General features: G+C 33.8%; 1 protein-coding gene and 1 long non-coding RNA gene across 2 annotated transcripts; both read right to left on the bottom strand.

Moving 5' to 3' along the window:
• Positions 1-8,226: 8,226 nt before the first annotated feature.
• On the bottom strand, positions 8,227-16,525 carry LOC140811702 (phospholipase D beta 1-like). The gene is given in 11 exon segments (XM_073169756.1): positions 8,227-8,929; positions 9,430-9,627; positions 9,715-9,888; positions 13,171-13,319; positions 13,499-13,646; positions 13,719-13,787; positions 13,874-14,125; positions 14,341-14,409; positions 14,411-14,536; positions 14,676-14,789; positions 15,193-16,525. Coding segments are annotated over 11 exon segments (2,568 nt in total). The 5' UTR covers positions 16,168-16,525; the 3' UTR covers positions 8,227-8,635.
• Positions 9,897-13,164, bottom strand: LOC140811703 (uncharacterized). Its single transcript, XR_012113509.1, has 3 exons — positions 12,890-13,164; positions 11,409-12,768; positions 9,897-10,132 (listed from the first exon to the last, which is right to left on the bottom strand). It is a non-coding gene; the product is annotated as an uncharacterized lncRNA (long non-coding RNA).
• Positions 16,526-22,689: the final 6,164 nt, after the last annotated feature.

The raw sequence follows: 22,689 nt of genomic DNA, 5'->3' as shown, positions 1-22,689 counted from the left end.
GTTTCAATTTCTCTCCAAGCTCGAGATCTTCGCTTCCAACATGCTCTCATAGTCATTATCCTGGTCACACGGTTGATAAGAGTTACCAAGTTCATGATTATCCCACGAGCCTGTTGATGTACCGTTTTCTCGCACCCAAGATGCAGCAGAAGTTTCAATTTGTTTTTTATTTTGATGTTCAAACGTTTTTGGGCGTCGTATGATTGAACTAAACACTCATAGAGTGTTTAGTTCAATTTATCATTGCATGTATAATGTTGGCTCTAACTATTCTTCTTTTAAGTGGATATAGTGCTTCTTGTAAATATATATGAATGGAAATCCTCATTTCTTCGATCGTTTAATCAAATCCACAATCAGATACTAGATTTCTCGTATAGATCGCATTAGATATCTAAACGAAATTTATGTCGAGATTAGATCATCGAAATTCTCAAAATTCCGGCTGCGATGCGACGGCATCGGGGTGGCGGTTCTATGGAAGAGGGTGGCAGAAAATTTTGTTAAAAAACTTGGAATGGCCAAAATAGTGAGGGAATCAACCTCTTGATCAAGAACGTCAAAACTCAAATCTGATTGCATCCATCGGATCATGATAAAAGCATCTAGTAGTATCGTCGTATGATCCTCTAGATATCACTGATAGTACGTGCAAAAAACTTAAGTTATAGTTAGCGTATAGTACACTCCATTTAACTCATATATCCCGATATAATCTGCAACCAATGTTATGTCGAGAGTTACAAATGAATTTGACAACGTTGTGTTATATCTTCGAGTAATAATAATGATATACTGTGGGGACCCGGACGCTGATCATCTTCTTAATCATCTTTGGATTTAATTATCAATTAAGATAAAACAGGGTCGAAAAATTTTTCTTTTAAAATACAAGTACGGAAGGTAATGACATCTAAAATTATACATATCTGTATAAAAGTACAATAATGTACAACAGTCTTTCAATTAATCTAAGGTTCAACTACTAAAGTTCCAGTAATAAAACCTATCTATATCCAAGTCCGGAATCACCACGCTAAACTCGTCATCTCTCATCCTCTTCTGACCCCGATCTTGTCCCACCTGTTGTCATGCACACATACAAAACAAGACAACAGCCGGATACTCCGGTGAGAATAAATCCCAGTATAAAACATGGTAAACATGCATATACATAAAGTAAATCATGAAATATTCTATCATGAATAACTTAAAAACAATAGATTTCATGATCTGTGAAATCAACTCAAAATAAGCATGCAACTCAAATCAGATAAACATGCTACTCAAATCAAATCATAAAAACATGCTATCATGACTGAAAGCAATAAAAATGGGTTTCATAGTCTATGAAACCACCTTCATAAATGCATGCAGTTCTAGTCAAATCATGTCTAGACTCGACTCAACTATAACTCTAGGGATCCCAGTGTGAATAAGACGATCTATCACCTACCCTCCCAATCGGGGTGACTGTACGTCTTATTCCTAGACTTCGGTCTGATCTGTATCGACATCTACAATAGGAGAGTGGATCTTCCCCTAAGCTGCGATATCACCGAACGTCTAGAAGTTTGACTGTTCTGTCAAAACTTCTTATCTTAAATGCAATGAATAACAATTTGTAAACAAAGTATAATCATCTCAAAAGATATGAATATATCATCTATAAACATATCATAATCATATCATAAAATAAACAACAATAATTCTAGTATGTGATTTTTGTTGGGAAACTCAAATAGGATCTTATTTGAGTTGTATCTTCCCGAATATCACATGAATTATACCTTTGTCTTCCTGGTCTGACGAAGACGATGACCTGTATTCAAATATGTCCATATCAAATCTGAAATGACAATAACGAATACGCTGTATCAGTGAATAACTCAATACACAATCTGTTCTGATCAATACTCAACTCTGTATATAATCTGATCAATACTCAACTCTGTACATAATCTGATCAATATCTGAACAAGATACAATCTAATTCATATCATCGACATCACAATATAATCGAAATCATATCTGAATGTGATCAATTTAAATCAACTGATGTTTCGACGACGTAACAATACAATCTGAATCAACCCGTCAGTCTCAACATCACAGATATCATACCAGAACTCACAATCGGTACTAAATAGAACTCATAATCTTGATATCGGTATATTCAAAATCAGTAATATACAATTCTGATATCAAATTCTCAGTCAATATCTTTCAAAAATCATAATAATTGCACGACCAGTCTATTCTTTAATCTGCCTTCGATTCTACAATGTCTACGGTCGTAGAAATATCATATCTGAATCATATTCGATTCTAGCAACATCATATTTTCAAAACATCTCAAAACGTAACAAAACTTACGTCCTTGTGTAGCTTGAGTCAAGAGGAACACGATGCTGCGTTCGGATTTGAATTCTGATAGACGGATATTTCACAATCGCAAGTCTAAAAGACGTAAGGATTTTCTCTCAAAAGCTTCGCTCCTTTTCCTGAATTTCTGAGGAATTTACGTGTAATTCTTCTATATATATTGCATGCAACACCAGGAAACGTGGCTTATTTTTCAAGCTACACGCATGACCGCGGGTGCGGTGTGTTCAACAGCGCGGGTGAGCTCATGCTTCGGCAGCATTTTCATTTTCTGAATTTTGACGACCGCGGGTGCGGTACATATCAGACCGCGGGTGCGGTAACACCACCGCGGGTGCGGTCTTGTTCTTACCGCGGGTACGGTATCGAAATGTCAAAATTAGGTACCCTACTGGATATTCACCGCGGTTGCGGTACTTTCCTGAGCGCGGGTGCGGTATTGTCTCAAATAAAAACTCTTATTTTCTCATGTCTTTTCTTCCCTCATTGCATGTCATGCATTCTCATATCTTTCGAGTCTCACGTTAACGAAGATTAATAATCTTGGTTTATCAATTCTATAATTCTCAGGCATTACATATACTATGTACAACTGATGAAACACATTTTCGAAATGCACGTCTTACTCTGATCAGAAATTCCTTACACTATTAATTTTTCATATCACATATGATATATATATTCGTAGATGAGTAGTGAATCCCCAACTATAATGCATTGGCTCCTACATATTTCAAAAGTAGACATAACATCGTCAACTGATGGCCCCTCAATTGAGTAGGTAAACAGATCAAAGTTCATGCTAGTACGAAGGACCTTTTCATTGTCTTGGATAAAAAGACTAATGGTATATAATCATAATAGCAATATTCTACTAGATAAGTGATAACCACTTGAAAAGTTCGAGGGTTGTCCATTGCATCATCAAATGATCATCCATCTGTATGAATGGACATCTTCATGTCCTTACCAATGAAACATGACATTTACATCACAGATGCTAATCTCAAGTGTGAAGACCCGAAATCTTGCAACTGGAAGACCGGTATATTTCATAGGAAATTTCAGTTCTTTTTGACACAATATTTTCGAGTTCCACACAATCATAATCTTAGAAATTTGAATAATCATTTTCCTCATATTATTGACAATTTATCACAATTTTAATGACTAATTTAAACCACAATAAATCAGTCATTAAACTACCTATATTAAGAGCAAAATAATGATAATTAAGAGAAAGTTAATGACCATGAATATGTGTTTTTAAGATGAGGTTAATGGTCATAAATAGATGTCATTAAGAGAGGGTTAATTACCATAAATAATGACATTTAAAGTGAGATAAATGACATTGAATGGAGTGACCATTCACTTTATCCTTGGAAGCCTATAAATAGATGCTTTGTTTTAGTGTAAAACCATAACAAAATTCCTCTCAAATCACTCATAAGTTTCAACCACTTTAAGCAAAGAGGAGAGAGACTGCATTCGCCCATTGTAGTGATGTCCAAGTGCTACTCAAATCGTGACCGATGTGCTGCCCAATTTCACTTGAATTGATGCTCGTGTTCGACCCAAGTTTTACCTAAGTATCGGTTAAGTTTGAATCCTACATTTGAACCAAGAGTAAGTGAGCTTTTAATATATATATTTCTTCGTAAGTGGGCTTTTGCTATATATAATTATTCGTACATGGGTTTTTGTACATATAAAGTTTGGCATACTTGTTCTTTGTAATTGTGCTTATATATATGTATATTTGATAAATTTTTGCACACTTATTTTGTTCGGTAAGTAGACTTTTGATATATATATTTTTTTCTAATCGAGTTTTTGTATATATAAAGTTTGGCACACTTGTTATTCATAAGTGGGTTTTGCTACATATATTTCTTCGTAAATAGGATTTTGCTATATATATTTTTTATAAGTGAGTTTTTGCTATACTTTTATGTAAACTTACATTTATAAGTGTACTATTTGATATATCTGTTTTATTTTATTAAAGTTGAGGACATGATAATAACCACTTAGGAATGACACCAACTTTTGCTTCCAATTTTACCCTTATATGATATTAATATTACACTTTTGTTTTTTTAATTTCAACACAAATTTTTATTTTTATTTTTTTTTATTTCAACAATTCAAATATCAATTTAGTCTCTCCATAATTTGTTAAATTTCACTTTAGTCCATCGATAAATAAAAAAGACTTTATACACGCCGACACACGCATCACGTATGCAGAGTAACTAGTATATGTGTGTGTGTACATATATATATATATATATATATATATATATATATATATGTTTGACAAAATATTTTTGAAAGCACTGTTATGATTCACATTTGTAATGGTCAGGAAATTTTGATATTTGATTTGATTTGATTTGACCCTGATGCGGTGGAATATGTCATGATGAGATTGAATAAAATATTATTTTTTATATAAAAAATATTACTTTTTTTTAAAAATATAGATCGAGTCAATTCGTCTCACGAATAAAAATCCGTAAAATCATGTCACAATAGATTTAGTCTATAAAAAATGAGACCTATTTTTCAATAACCGTGAATGTGCAACTGTCGCTCGGAATCTTGGAAAAGAGTAATGCATGTCTCTACATTTATCATACATTAACAATGTGAAGTGTGTCTATATAATATAATATATAAATATTATTTGTTGTATATATATAACATATTTAAAAAATATTATTTGTTGTATATATATAACATATTTAATTTTTTAAAATATGAGTTAGTCGAGAGAAATATGGAGAAAGATTGATGAGACAAATTAAAAGAATTAATATATACATTAAATAAAATATAATGTTATGTTACATTGAAAATATTTTTGGTGTGATATGTCTTATCAAAGTAATCATTCTAATATCATCAAAAAAAAAAAAAAAAGTAATCATTCTAACGACATCAAACTTTATAACATAACATATTATATATACACAAATTCCGATAAGTATGATCTAAACATATTGAGGAAAATTCAAGCAGTTTCTTTTCATACTCAAATATATTCAAGGACAATACTTGTAAATCTTAGCTAATTTTGCTTTCCAATAATTTCGTTTTAACCTTATTATTGCACCATGCTCCCACAGTGAAATGTCTAAAAGACATAAAACTCTCTAAAAAATATTAATAGGTTAATATATTTTTATTTTTTAAAAATCAAATATATTTAACACATGTGTTAAAAAAAATCAAGCATAATTACCCCAATTTTAAGAGTTTTATTATATCTGATTTATACAAACACGAGTTTTATATGGTGATGGCCGATGGTTACTGTTGAGTAGAGAGAAGGAGAATCTTATACTTGTGTTATCTTGTGTTATTTCATATGATATTCAATAAAATATTTATAAGTTTTGATTCATGATCACATCAAAAATCATGTTCATATTATGATTCATAATCATAATCCCATAGGATTCCTATTTTCATTAATTTGTTGTATGTATCATGCAAAGTTTGATAATGTATGATATATATCTTTATATCTCCATATAAATATGTTTATATTAATACATCTATACATACATATACACTTATGTACATGTATAGACATATATTTAATAATAATTCTTAATTGATTGTTTATCAATTTTAGACCAAATATTCCAGGAGAATCATGTGCATATAGTAGTCACAACTACTAACATTATTATTTAATTAGTATATTATTTATAAATAATTGTGAACTCAGTACAATCCCGAATGACGATCAGACAACGTCGATATACCAAGGATACAAATCTTGTTCATATAATGAACATTGAAAATTTCGAAGTTCAAAATTTCTACTGATTTATTTTTTGCAGCCGCAAGTTTTGTGAATTCATTCACTAAAACAGTCAGCTCCAAACTCCTCATTTAATTAGTAGTTAAGCTAGCTACATCTTCCAACGTATGAAATTGACTTATAAGCTCCTTTATAAGCAATCAGTTTTATCTCCATCAAACTACAGTTTCCAAATTTAATTTCTTTGAACTTACTATCTCAACGGGAACACAAAATCTGATGCTTATGTGGCCCTCAATAGTTATAGGATACAGTTATATGTGGGTTCATAGCTTCATGTAATTCAGAATAACATTTATCATATTTGAGCTTACACTAATTATGTTCATTCTTTTAATCTACACCTTGATCAAGAATGTCAGAACTGAAGTTTGATTGCATGCATCGGATCATGGTAAGAGCATCTAGTAGTATCGCATCATTATCCCCTAGATATCACTGATAGTGCCTGCAAAAACCTTAAATTATGGTTAGTGTACAGTACGACCCCTTCAACTCATATATCCCGATCGAATATACAACTATTGGTGTATGGAGAGTGGCAAATGAATTTGATAACACTGTAATATATCTTTAAGTATATTGACATGATATGTGTAACGGAGGACACATTTTTCCAAAATGCACATGTCTTACTCTGACCAGAGCTTCCTTACACTATCAACTCATTAGATCACATATGATATCTTCGTCAGTGAGCAAAAGGTTAATCCTCAGTTACAATGTATTTGTTCCACGTATTTCGAAACTATACCCAACCTCACCACCTGATGACCCTCAATGGATTCGGTAAATGGTTCAAAAGTGCATGCTAGTCCTGGGTCAAAAGATTAATGATGTACAACCATAACCACAGACTATTCCACTCGATAAATGATAACCACTTGAACAGTCCAATGGAGAGTTGTTCAGTGACTCATCAAATGATCACACATCTGTATGAATGAACATTTTCATACCTTTACCAATTAAACATGACGTTTATATCACATATGTTAGTTTCATATTCAAGCGACCTTTATCCTTAGTTTAGGTGGCTAATTCATATAAGAACATGTTTAAAACATATGATACACTTCTCAATGAGTTTCATGATCTTACGTTAAGAGAAGACCTCGTGGTACTTTTTGCAAATTCAAGAACTTTATCAATTCAGCTTGAATGAGTATACAAATAAAGTTAGGGGTGATCAAATTTTTGTATTAACCGCCCGAACCGCCCGAACCGAATTGCACCGCACCGTTTTTTCATAATATTTTATAAAAACCGCGATTAAAAATATTAATCATAAACCGCACCGCATACGCGGTTCGGTTATTTTTTTTGCCAAGAACCGCACCAAACCGCACCGCCTAAACCGCTTGCCATAATATTTGGCCTAGAATTATAATAATTTGTAAACAACATATTCAAATAAAGAAGTCATCATTCATTATATCCTAACTCTCTTTAAAATTATTATTCTTACAAATAAAACTTATCTTTTTCTTAATTATTCTTCATATTAGACTTTTATTAAAATATTTTTTTTTGCTACAATATTTTGTTTGTAGTCTGAAAGTAAAAAAATGATAAATAGTGTAAATGTCATTTTTGTTGTGAATATGTTGTGTTGTTAAATTATTAACTTAGTTTTAAATCTTGATTATTGTTTAATCTATTTTGATCTTTATATACTTTGAACTATATTTTATATTTGAAAACAATATATTGTTGTTGTTTTTAAATAAATTAGAATAAATGTTCTAATATTTTTCATTAAAAAAACCGTAAAACCGACCGCAACTGCTTGAAACCGCTCAAAACCGCAATGCTGATTTTTTACGTAAAACCGCGATTAAATTTTCAAAATACTAACCGACCGCATATGGCAATTCGGTTTGAATTTTTTAAAAAAACCGCAAAACCGCACCGTGATCACCCCTAGATAAAGTAAAATTCATAATTAGATAAAAACGTAAAATATTATTAAAATAAAGATCATTTTTACATCACACTCGATAAAGCTCAAACCACAAGTTGGCTAACTAGGCACCTACTCTAACCTTATTCGATCACACATAACTTAATCCAATCTAAAAGGTAAATATAAAAGAAAGCAGTCTGACGGGAAAAAAGAACTAATACTTCTCTCTTGTCCGAATCAATATTAAGCCAACAATGGATGACTCTTACACAGGGAGAAAGCCGGAAGAAGTGAAGTTCTTTCATTATAACCACTTACAATGAAAGAAACAACAATTAAATTTGCACACTTTCTATGCTTGAAAAGAAACTTTTCAATGTGTATAAAATTGGAAACAAAAAGTTAATCCCCTCGATACAAAAGATACCAACAACTATATATAAACAAACAAAATAAATGTTAGCATCAAATTTATGAAAGCAAAGGATTGCAGATAGAGTGCTTTGTCATATGGTTAGATTTTCTTGAATACCAGAAAATGTGCCGATGATTTTGCCACCCATATCAGGGAATGTTTCACAGCCAGGAAGAGGCTTCACCTTTCCCATTCTATCAACCTCAACTGGATACTTGAGTAGATGGCCTATCATTTCACTTATTTCGTCAGCTGCAAATTGTTTCCAGTTCTGCTCACCCATCCATTTTATGCGTCTAGTGCATTCAATGCTTTCTGGATGCTCGAAACATTCCTCTAAAGTCCCCGTGTGTTCTGCCCACAGTGCCATCCTGTATCCATATATCTGGAGCAGAGAACAACTCTGGTTATCTTTGCATTCATGTCCATGATATGATTGAAAAGTAAGAAAATGATATACGTTAAAACTAGTGCATCAGAATTCATGCATGCAGAAACCTGTTGATAGATGTTTTGTGTCCCTCGAAGTCATGTAGATCCATGTACATGTAAGCATATATTTTTTCCCGGTTTCTGCAGCCTCATTGAATTATACACGTTTCTGTTTAACATTATAATTTAAATATCGTTGCGAATATTTTATGATGACTAAATATGGGCCCTCCAAATTCACATTTAGTGGGATAACACTGTTGAATTTCAGGAAGTGAATTTAATAGGAAGGAACAAACTACAAATTAGAACAGTTCTGCAATTTATTCAATAATTACTGTATTTATCAGATATTTTCTACAATAAAAATCTTCACTAGACTAGACTGATGAAAAGAGCAACTAAAAGTCTGAAATCAACATGGCCTTGAAAACACGGATTACCATACTTTACCTCTCCATGTGGAGATGGATGTCTCCGTGCCCATGTATATCGAGGTTGATACGCACCGATTGCGATTTCAGTATCTCTGGTTCCTTCTAGAGAGCGCTGATTGATGTTAGCAGAACCAATCATCACATACTCATCGTCCACTATTATTCCCTTGGAGTGGACATAGATCATGAAACGCCGGTTTTTCTTACTAAGCTCCTGAATGGTGATAATAAAGGTTCATATGCATGCAAGCATGTTGAAACAAGTAAAAATTAGAGGCAGTTAAGGATCAAGGAAACATACTTGTGGTGTATTTGCAAAAGAAACGTTTAAATCTGATGAGCCTCCGCTGTTGTCAGCCTCACGATTCCCAAGACAAAAGAAATTTAAGTAATCCTGTGGTTCATACTCGTTCTCGAGTCCAACCTCTACTAAAGACTTGTATATGGTTTCATACATCATTTGCATAGTGTTGTACTGCAGACATGTGAAAATATTGTTAGTTTTTTCAAGTCATAACTTCGAAAAAAGTATAGCAGCAGATATCTCAGATAAATAATTTTTTCAACTGTGTCTTAACGCAGTCAATAAAATTTCTAAAATATCTATACCTATTTATTATACAAGAACACCAGAACAAATTGATCTCTTTTATTCCATGGAAAACCTCTACACTTCTAACTAAGATGAATTTTATTTGGCCAAAATCTTCCATGGACATCTCTCTGGTAATATATATCAATTTCTTCCTATTATCATGTCATTACCTCCCACCCTTCTCGATTCCCTATACGATTTACCTTCATGTTCATCGTGTTTTAAATTTTTTGCGTGGATATTTTTCAAGCGAAAAATTAAAAAGTTTTCTTTAAAAGTGTTTCCGTCGCACTTAATAGCAACAATAGCTGACAAAATGAGTATAATTCTCATTATAAGCTTTTTCTTTATATAAAAAACGATATTTTATTAATAATATAATAAGAAATAAGTAGATAGCAGACTAGCGGTCCACTTTCATCATGAAATACAAAATATCAATGTTGTATTACTGATACACATAAGCACAGTCTTGCAAAATGTCAAATATCGAGACATTTTTGAAATAATCATGAGCGCCAATCCACATAACCATTTTGATCTTAATTTTTTTCCGGCAGTGTACTCTTGTTTCTTTCTTATCATAAAAAATTCTAAGATTTTTTCCCAGCCAAACTATCCAGCATATGCAATGTGCCACGACTTGCCAAATAATTATTTCCCTCGTACTAGTTAGCTGTTCTAAATCCATAGAGAATAAATCCCTAGTTGACTTAGGTATCACCCAAACAAATCCAATCTCTTGCAAAGCTCTAGCCCACAATCCTATCGAGAATGGACAATGGATGAGCATATGATCCCGAGTTCCTGTTTCATTTCTACACAAGACACACCAATTTGGGCACATAGAAATTGAGGGCCACCTTTTTTGCATCATCTTCGAGGTTGGTAGCTTACCTTGAGTAGCTGGCCACAAAAATACCTGAATCTTTTTTGGAACCAGGACCTTCCAAATAATATGAAAGAGAGGAGAAACAGGGAAAGTAGTATGGGGAAAAAAAGACTCGAAGAAAGATTTAACAGAAAATAAACAAGAAGAATCCCCTCTCCGCACACGAAAATCATCTACACCCTCAATCAACCTAATTTTCTCTAACACACCTAATAACTCGGACAACTCAAAAAGCTCGTCATCTTATAAGCTGATAATTGAAATAAATAAACTTGGGCCATTTTGAATACAGAAACTATAGCTTAAAAAATCATCCATTGATTTCAATTTCTCTGAGCAAGGAACTATTACAAAATCCAGAAGCCACATTTTCTGGCTTTTGAAAATCCATCAAATATCATTTAAAAAACTTTTAATCAAATAACTTCTCTATCCAACACATTCTTCATCTCTTTACATATGTTTAATATTTTGAACATGCATATCATGCATCTCCTTCCTTTTAAACATAAAATCATGTTAATATCCTACAATTTGTGTTTTAATATTGCCATTATGTAGCTTCATATCATGTCAATTTCGTCGTATTTATTCAAGTCAATGCACATACATTATACTTGCATGCATGAACACAATTCCTAGTTTTAACAAGGCAAAATTCCGCCTAGAAGTATATCTCTCACAGATGTACTTTGAAAGTGAATTTGCAGAAAGCATATGATACTATACACTGTGACTATATTAGAGAGGCGATGACTTGGTTGCAAATTCCAGAGAAATTTATTGATTGAGTTATGGATGTGTCACCACCACCTCTTTCTCAATTTCCATTAACTGGCAGCTTCATGGTTTCTTCCAAAGAGCAAGAGGTCTCCGATAACTTCTTGTCCATTTTTGTTTGCTATTTGCTTGGAGGGATTGACGAGGAAACTTAACTCTCTTGGTAGAGAGCCAAGTCACAAACACCATTCCAAATGTTCTCGCTTTAAAATCACACTTTTGGCATACGTCGAGATCTATTACTTTTTCCAAGGGGAGATGTGGATAGTGTCCGGACAATTATGTTGTGTTTTGATGAATTTGGGCGGACTGCTGTGTTGAGAGCCAATTTACTAAAATCGAACATTTATTTAGCAGGTGTGGATACATTGTTTCGAAAAGAGATTCTGCAGATTTCGGGGTTCCAGGTAGGGGTATTCCCTTTCAGATATCTGGGAATTCCCTTATCCATGGAAAAGCTTCGTGTTGTCAATTATGGTGTTTTAGTTGACATTATATCAGAACGTATTACAGCTTGGACAAGTAAAACACTGTCTTACGCCGAGCTTACAAGTGTTGTCATTCAAGAGATAAAATGCTTCTTGCTTAAGATTCTCCCCTTTCTTTTGGTATCATTAACAAAATTTACTTGCAGTGTAGTAAATTCTTGTGGACAAGTAATCATCCTTCGATTGCTTGGTCCACATTTTGTCATTTTGGGTATCAAAAGAGAATGGTGGAATGGGACTACGAGATTTGAGGTCATAGAATAATGCTATTCTTGCCAAGACTTTATGGAATATCCACGAAAAAAAAAGACACCTCGTGGATCAAATAGAATAATCAAGTTTTTCTTGGAGGGAGAAGTATATAGGACCGAATAATACATAAGAATGATTCGTGTCTTGTTAAGAAGATCTTTTCAATCCAGGACGATATACTAGTACATGGCTCAGTGGATGACTCTATAGCAATTTTGAGTCGTTGGATTGAGGGAAAGAATGTTATGTACAAAGCGTACAGTTTCTTTTTCCCAAATTATGGAAACTGGCCTTGGATGTCATTGGTGTGGAAGAATTGCCGCTGATGAATTTCTTTCATTCACATCACTGTTATAAACAGAAAAATGGACTTTAACACATGACTACAAATCCTGGTCAGCAAACAATTAGAAGATCTCACATTGGCCTTGATAATAACTTTTCTCCTGCATGATGGAAGAACGCCTACCACTTTGCAAAATGCTATCCACTGTAGCAATGTTTCTCCTCAGATCTTTAAAGTGTTGTCAGCCTAAGTGCCACACTTCAACTGTAGCTAGACGTAAGGCATTCTCGAGACCCATTCACGGTATTTAAAAAGTAAGGTGTTTCAGAATATTATGAACAACAAGAAAAGCATGCATAACTAGCTGCATTAAAAAATGAATTTGATATCTTATACAGGATAATAATTTTAAGGAGATAAAACAGGAATATATTTTTTTGGTCACTGGGCAAGTGAGAACCTACCTGCCAAAATAGAATTCTTTGAGTGGGAGTACTGGTAGGAACCCCCTCAGGCCACATTGGAATGACAATGAATACAGAGAACCTCTCCTTTGCCCTGATTTTGTTTGCAATCTTCAGAGCAATTTCCATGGGAATTAAATTGTTTGCCCCTAATAAACAAAAGGAAACATCCTTATATAGTTTTATGTTTTAACACCGAATAAACAAAGGAAAACCAGAAATCAAAGCTTGAAAGCAACTCAAAGAAAAGTTAAACAATTTGGGTCTGAATTGTCATAAAATGATTACATGCGCATATTTTATGCACAAAATAATATGAGCTCCTTACCCAAGTCCTTATAATTATCCCAGTTGAAGGATGAACCAATGAAATACTGATTCTCGATGTAAATGAAACGCTGTGCTGCACGAATTGCCTCTACATAAGCTGTATGTATGCTCATATCTATGAGCACATTCTTCCCACAAACCAGATTCTGATTCAGTGCAGCAAAAGTATTAGATCATGAATATTCTCCAAGATAAGTAATAGATAAAATATTGCTTACCCTGTCTGTTGCTTCCTTTGGATCCTTGGGAAAACCTTTAACGGAGTTGGAGTCAATTGAACGAAAAACCTATATATGCAACAGATTTAGTTGAAACAATGGCTTGCAAAAATTTGAAGTTTGGGAACAAAATGGGAAACATCAAAATATCATACTTGGACGTGCCAAGACTCTTGATCATTGTTACCAAGGCTGGCAACCTCCGCTAATCCCAACATGTCCGGAATCCTTTCAAGCTTGAGTAAGCTATCATCATACAAAGCTTTCATTTTCTGAAAACTACTACGCTGCTTTGAGGCCCTCTTCCATCGCTCCTCAAAATTCGTTAAGATATCATATGCAGCCGGACCATCGATTCTACAGTGTAAATCATGCCAAGGCTCCCGTGGACAACCAACAGCAGGCCCCTATTTTGTTTTATTGCAATTATCAAGAAAAAATTGTATGAACCTCTTATCTTGTAACTTATTTGGAATGTTGAATAAAATTTCAACACAGCTTATCAAACATAACACTACTTACTGTATATCAAATTAGCACACACACACCAACAAACCTAGAAGATGATTCAGGAAACAGGTGAATGCATGATGAAATGGGTAAAAATTTGACGAAAGAATACCGTGTAATTAGGATTGTGATAGTCATCTTTGTGAACACTTTGTAATGTGCTAAATATTGCGTGTTTCCTAGGTATCATATCGTCCCTTGCATAGGTCAAGGCCTCCAACAAACCCTATGACCTTCCTCCGAAAGTTGCCTGCATCAGCATCTACTATCACACTCTTCTGATGATGAGTATATATTGTTCCTGTTTCCTGATGATAAAGCGGGAACTTTAAACATGACACGTTCTAAACCTTATACAAATGTTGGACTCATTCATTCCCGGGTGCACATTTTGCAGTAAATGACATCGAACTTTATATGAAAAGGCAACGAGATGTAGAATTGAACCTGCTGTTTGACCCAGCTACCTTTCTTCGCAGTTCGTGGACATAAGAGTACTTGAACAGATGAATGCTTGAAAAAGTTGTGTGTATCCTCATCACCTGTATCCATTATGCCTTCCTGAAACTCACACACAATGAAAATATGCCACCATATTACAACAGGAAAACAATGTAGCTACTGACTAAGAAAATGTAAGCCCGCAAAATTTAGCCTGTTTATGATTCTTAATCGATATTGATTCGCTTTTCTACACCATAAGCAGTCTCCCAATTAGAGGCTAAGTAACAGTTTTCCCCAAAATGAACTAAATTTTTCAGGAGCAACATCAGAAATACGATCTTTGAACTCGAAGCACAAATCCTTCAAATGTCATGAATTTTTTGAACATATAAAATCTCAGGCTGAATGCTATTAAATTGCAGAGTATATCAAGAAAGTATAACATCAATAAACAGAAAAAGATGTCACCAAATGATTCAATAGTTATGCGACAAATAGCCATCACAGACAAGATTCTTACATGTTTGTACCCCAACAAACTCCGAGATGTTGGATCATCCCATACAAGGATCAGCACCCTCACACCCTCTTCAGACTTGGCTTTCAAAATCTCGCCCAACGTGCTATTTGTTACATTCGAATCGCCTCTAACAAGTTGAACTAAGTGATAAACAGACCACCCTGTTATGTAAATTAGTCGACGAGCTTGGCTGATTGCAACGAAAATATCATGCCAACAAGATCCTGGAACATACTCTTTGCCGCCAGCAATATACAAAGTTGGGAACATATGATCATCGAAATGGGCATCTTGATAAAGGGTCACCTTCCCCCCGCTCCTAAGTGGGAAATAAGTACGAGGAACACCCTGAAATGTACGATCCGACCCCACTCCCACTCCGCCATGGTAAAGGGGGACAGGTACATTTTCGATTGTTATGTACTGAATGGACAAACTCAAAATTGCCCCTTCATTACATGGCTTCCCATTCGCCCCGAGTATTGGATAAGTACCCTCTATTCTCACACCCGATATTAACTCCTCCACAGGGATTCCGACGGCCCCAATAATCTGAGATCCCACAACATCACTATCTTTAACCACAAATTGTATTTCTGCACCGTAATGTGCAACTGGAACATGAAAATGTTGTTCCCAAACTGGGTTCTCAGTGTTCTTAATCACAAAAGTTCTACCAATCACAGCATTGGATACCACAATTGTAACATATGGGTCACTTGTCACCTTGTTAGACGTGTTTCCATCAACCTTACCGCCAAATTTTACAGACAATTTCCCAAACATATCACCTAAGCCCTGGTGAAATGTATCCATATTTGGAAGATTTTTTGCTTCTTTCACCCAAATATCTAAATTTCCATGCAGCAATAATACCTTAAGTGACCCTGAAGAGGTCTTGAAAGGCACATGCTCCACGCTCTGGCCGTGCTGTGACCCCTCAGACATGGATTCAGAATAAGCAAAATGAGCCATTTTTTCGACACTACTTCACAGTTGAATTTGAAACCAGATTGCGTATAACTTCGAAAGGAATGATCAAGCACACAATGAACAATGCAAAAGATCTAAAACACCTAAGATTGCTCAAATAATAGCCACCGAAACTATCAAGATTCAACCTTTATCAATTTATCCAACCACAACATTATTTCAAGAAAATAGCAAAAGACATGAATCTACATTGAAATGGGATATTGCAAGTGATCGAAACAAGAATATTTCACAACTAAACAGATCCAAGAATCCAAAATATTCTTGTGGGAAGCGGATAATCATCACCCATTCACCCTATTAAGCCAGCGTTGAAGAAGACTTGCAATATGTAAGTCAACAACCCAAATTATTTACGAACATCGGAACATACTTATACACCATATATATTAGCATGTTCATGTATTGATTAAATAATTTAAATTTACTAATATATTTCAGACTAAATATGTTATCTATGTCAACTTATGCAGAAATTTGTATAAGATACTCGATACTCTCATAGGTCGTATTGTGAGACGGTTCTCTTATTTGAGTTATCCATGAAAAATATTATTTTTCATGATAAGAATATTATTTTTTATTGTGAATATAGGGTATGTTGATCCGTCTCATAGATTAAGATCCGTGATATGATCTCACGTAAGACTCATTCGTCACCTAATTATTAGTTCAAAAAATAATAAAAATAATATATTATAATTAGATACAAAATATATAGAATTTTCTATTAAAAAATTTTATAAAAATCTATGAAAATCTTACAAAAAAAATTACAAGAATCAACATAAATCTATCCGTTAATTTGTGAAATTCTGTACAAAACAATAAAACTCTATCAATTAAAAAAGCATCATATTACTTGATTGAATACACAAAAGTCGTTATTGGAACGTATGGGCTGCGTTGACTTAGTTATTGTCAAAAGAAGCCATTTAGGTTTTCTTAAAATTTGTTATTCTTTTGCGATATAGTTTTTTTTTATATGGTCTTTTCATCAAGTGGGCTCTCCACCCCCCCTCCCCCCCCCCCCACCCCACCCACCACCACACATTAAAATATAAAACTATAAAAATATGAGTGTGTCTGATTGTAAGACCGTCTCACGGATCTTAATTTATGAGACGAGTCAACCCTACCCATATTCATAATTAAAAGTAATACTCTTAGTATAAAAATAATTATTTTTCATGGAGGACCTAAATAAGAAATCAGTTTCACAAATACGACTCATGAGATCGTCTCAAACAAGTTTTCGTCTAAAAATAATATAGAAATATAAAAACTATAGATAGATATAGTATAGATATATCATAAGGTGATAATAAAAGCAGAATTCGATGTACATGTAAATGAGATACAGAGAGATGGATAGACCACTGAGTGGAAATGCATAAAGCGTCGAATATTTCCCTCGAATCCATGGTCATACTTCAAGCTGAATTCTAGCCTTCAGTTTGTTTTATTTAATTTATAATACATTAGTTTATTGGGATAATACTTATTTATATGAGTAAAAAATATATTTTAATAAAATTATAAATTGTTAATTTGAGTTATTCTATAATTATATTATCATATTTGGTGATATTCTAATTACGCTTGTCTGCTCATGCAAAAAATATAAACAAAATCACCAAGGTTATGAAACTTAATAACATGACTGAATGTAAGTTTACAAAAGTATAATTAGAAAATCTTATAAGCTCAGTGTTTGCACATTTTTTATGGAATGCGGACGTGTCAGGTGCTAAAAGTACTGATTTATGTAAAAAGCGTGAAAATCTAATTTTTATAAATCAAACGAAAGTGAACTCTAAATTTGATCATTAGTTCTAATCTCCGAAACTGATACACTCTAAAAACAAATGAATAAAATGGGAAAATGCTGAAATAAATCTCAACATAATTCTGAATTTACAAAACAACATAAATTTACCAAATTATAATAAACTTGACGAAATAAACTAGAATAAAGATGCTGTAAAACTAAAAATCCAAATGAAATTCTAGGAAAATTTAAAACATAAAGATTGAAATTTGCAAAGAATTTGCAGATTTTTTTTGTTGAATTGAGTTGTGTTTCCCTCTTCGACGCTGATCTAGGGAATCCCTTTCTTGGTTTGTCTGCTTCAAGGCCATCCAATAACATGAGTACTCCAGTTGATGCTTTACCGACAATTGGTTCAACTCCCCTTTCGACCGAGGGCATTGCTTTGTCGACCCCGTTGCGACTTCCACTACTCTGCATGTTCATTTTCCATTTTCTATCGTCATTGGTAGCTTTCTTGCCCCTTTCTCGAATCTTATGTCATAGTATTCGATTTCTTGGTCTATGAAATTAGTCAATGCATTTTTTGGGCTTCTTGTGAAATATGATTACATGGAGTTGTTTGTTTTCTTGATATGATGAATATTAGTATAACGTCCAAAATTCAGTTTACGTAAACCGCATACATATAAATTATTTAATTGCTTTATTTGATTGATTTTAAGTGCTTGAACTATACATATTACATGATTAAATGTTTAGATTGCATGGTTTCATGAAATTAAGAATTGTATCTGGATATTCGATATTAGGTTGGGGAAAGGAGATTGAGGACGATCAAGATGAAGAATATTTTTCGATAAATATTTTTAAGGCTCGATAATATGATTAATTAGGATTAAAATTTTATAAAAATATTGGAGTCCGAGTATTGTACGAGACGAGCTCGATTTAATCCGAGAAGCCGATTTTAGTCAAACGAATGACTTTTAAAGGCCCAAAAATTATTATTTTGAAAACAAATTTTTGTAAACTTTTATTTTATATTAAATGTGTCTTATTGGACCTAATTTACCTAAGATTAATGGGCCTAATTATTTTCAAATCAAGAGTTCTAAAGATCCTAAACTCTACACTTTTAAATCACCTAAAACCCTAAATTATAAAACAAAATCCTACGCTTCTAAAGAGTTGTAGCCGAACACTTCACACACCACACACACAAATTTTCGAAAATTGTGAGCAAGAATTCCAAGGTTGTTCATCGCCCGTTAACTTCATCGTAATATTGGTTCCTTGGACTCGAGAATCCGATAACGTTCTATTTCTTTCTCCTGCAAAAAGTTTTCAAAAAGACAACAATTATCGTTCTATTTCTTTCTCCTGCAAAAAGTTTTCAAAAAGACAACAAATTCTAGTATTATGGTTTAATGCATGATGATATTTATAGTAATTTATGCATTTCAACTCCTCGTTGGTTGGTTGTGATCCCCGAGCTTTTGCACCATCATTTACTCATTGGAAATGATACATGGCCTTATATTCAAACTCTCTAGGCTGGTATTAGTTTCGTTCCCTTGAGAATTTAACTGAACTCTTGACTGATAGCTTCATCCTTTCTATTTGGTGATGTTTCTTCATGATTAGGGTAGTATGTCTCTAGGTGTTGAAGGTCACCTACTTCAGAACTCCCAGACACTTACTTGGTCATGAGCCTTAGGTTGATAACTCCCTGAATCACGTCTTTGTCACTTGTTTTCTTTATGATTTGTTTGTTCTGATCTATTCCCCTACGAAATTCTTCAAGCAAGCATTGAACATCATACATTGCCTTGGACATCTCCTCTTAATTCATAGCACTCAACTCATCTGCTTTCATGTTTTCTGTTGAGCATTTACCTCTTCTGCCATAAACTCCTATTCCTTTCTCAAAATTTTCTCGTCAGTGTGGCATAATTTTTGGCCCACCGGGAGTGCCAATTTTGTTTGCCCAATTTTTATGGAACGTGGGAGTATGCCAGGAGCTAAAAGAGTAAAAATCTAACTTTTATAACTCAAACGAAAATGAATTCCAAATTCAAATGTTAGTTATAATATCATGAACTAATATGCCCTAAAAACAAAAGAATGTAACTGAAAAATGATAAAATAAATTCCCAACATAATTCTGAATTTACAAAATATTATGAATTCATCAAATACTACAAAATACAATAAACTTGAAAAACAGATCCAAGCTTTTGGTTGAAGAGTTATACAATTTGTTTTTAAAACTAGATGTCAGTTTTTTACCAAGTTGGCATGTAGTACAGATTTTATCAGAAGTCAAATTTTCATAGCTAGATAGCTTATCAGAAGTCAAATATTCATTTTTTATTCCTTCGGAATTAATATCTGTGAGTTATCAGGTCTATCTCAGTAGCCTCCTCAGTACCTATAAATAGATCCTCAGACTTTGTGAAAGCCACGCCACGAATGTACTCTAGAATTTCGAGCAAGGCTAGAGACTGACAATAGACAAAGGGATAGAGAAACTCTCTCAAAAGGAAGAATATTTTCGAGTAAGACGACGAAGATGAAAGGAATTTTGCTCATAAACGTACAAGAAATAAATATATTATGTGTTTTAGAATTAGTGTTGTGTTCTGGTGTTGTCAACACGAGCAAACAGCATGCAGCGGAAATTAATTATTAACATAAATATAATTTTAATAAATAAACACCAGTTTTAAATTATGTACAAGTATGAATACTTGTGCGATGACTCGTGGCAAAAATTTCACTAGAAAAATATGTAAATCTTTTACACCAAAAACAATACTATAGAAAATAACAAAACTAAATTACTTGACACTCCAAGGAATTAAAATATGCATAAAAACACAAATCAATTCTAGATGCATAAAATAAACACGTATTGCTTTAAACCAAACGAAACCACTCTGCGTCAGTGTTGTTCTTGAGTGTTGACAACACCAATCGGCAACACTGTAAATCTGTGAATCAATCACACAAACTCTTCACACGAAAATTTTCCACTCTGAACTATGAGTGTGTTCAGAGACAAACTTCAGCAGTTGTGCCCTTGCAAAAGTGATCACCCGATCACACAAAAAGTCTCATAAAATAGGCTCGACTCTCGTATATTCTTTTCTGAAAGAACTCTTCTGTCGACCTCTACGTACAATTCGAAAACCTCCAGCTGATCCTCTCCACAATAAAGTGATCAAGCGATCACACAAAACATTAGCATCTACACAATAAAGTGAGCACCCGATCACATAAAAACTGTAGAGCAAATATATGTTGGACTCTTGTAATTTCTTCTTTATGAAAAGCACTCTGTCCAATACTCTCTCTACCACTCCTTGTTTGCGGCTGTGAGTCCATCCATATTTATATCCAATGTTTGACCTAAAAACAATTGCCTAAAATAGTACTAGAAAATATGGAAACAAGATTTCATTAGATATAAAAATTCTTTTAAACAAAGATAAAATATCTTAGAGATAAAAATCATATTCAAAACAAATCCTATAATATCTAGAGATAAATTAAGTAAGATTTTATCATCTAAAAATAAATCAAGCAATAATCTAGAAAGACGAAATCATAAATTGATAATATCAACTTATCAAAATAATAAATGAATAAAATATTCCTTTCAATCTCCTCCTTTCGGCAAAATATCCAAAAATGATAATCTTGGTCCTTTCGGCAATCAGTTAAGACCCCCCTGCGTTAGAGTGTATCTACCCTTGAGTCAAAGTTCATCTCCCCTTGAATTAAACATGTTAGATCACTGATGTTGTTGAAAGTGTTGTCAACACCATCATTAGAACACCTGAAAACATAAGAATAAATACGAAAAAAAATTCAATAAACACGCAAACAGATATAAGAGCAACCCAAAGTCTCAGCAACTCCAGATGCTTTAGCATCATTCCTTTGCATTTTTGGTCTCCCTACTCCTCTTTTTTGGCCAGAATGTAAGCCAACTTGCAAAAACGTCATCTACGCAGCCACCGGTTATTCTTTGTAAGCAATGAGTCTTTGGCATTTGGAATCTGCAGTAGATCAAACTCAATTTGGTCCTGTAAGTAGTAAGCATAGAACATGACAAATCCATTGGGAGTGGAAGTGGAGAAGGATGCCGTGTTGCCAAAACCAGTAGCTGACCGAGGTAGGTTCAGTTTCTTGTTACCCTTAAAATAAGGTGAAGCGATCTTGTGGGTTTCACTCACATCAAAAAGAGTCTCATCATCTTCTTTGAGAAACCCTATAGCTACAATATCCCAAAGATCAGGGAAGAAAAATGAGTACATCAGTGATAGCATAGATGTCGTCCGTGATTTCATTTTCTTCATTCGCGGGGGTATTGTAGAATTCATTGATGACACTCAGGGAGAAATTGAAAATCTAATTCCGCAGAAAAAAATTTCCCAAACTTAACTGATCGCTCATCTTCAACACTTGAGATGAAGTTACAGTAGAACTCCAACACTAGTCATCTGGAATAAGGGATAATAGTGCTAACTGTAGCAAGCAGGCCGTGATCTTCGAAGAATGCCGTCAAATTTTGTTGGACATGCGTTCCCATGTCAATGTTCTTCTTTTCAATAAATTCTCTATTAACATAGAGAAGCCTCAAGAGTAAGGCAGCTTTAGTGTAGAACTTGGTGGAGACAGAATGACTCACAACATAATCAAAAGAGTCAGTTTTGTCAGAGGTG

This window comes from Primulina eburnea, chromosome 14, assembly GCF_022965805.1.
Source record: "Primulina eburnea isolate SZY01 chromosome 14, ASM2296580v1, whole genome shotgun sequence".
Lineage (NCBI taxonomy): Eukaryota > Viridiplantae > Streptophyta > Magnoliopsida > Lamiales > Gesneriaceae > Primulina > Primulina eburnea.
The sequence above is the reverse complement of the archived record's forward strand: the minus strand, read 5'-3'. Positions and strand labels throughout refer to the sequence as shown.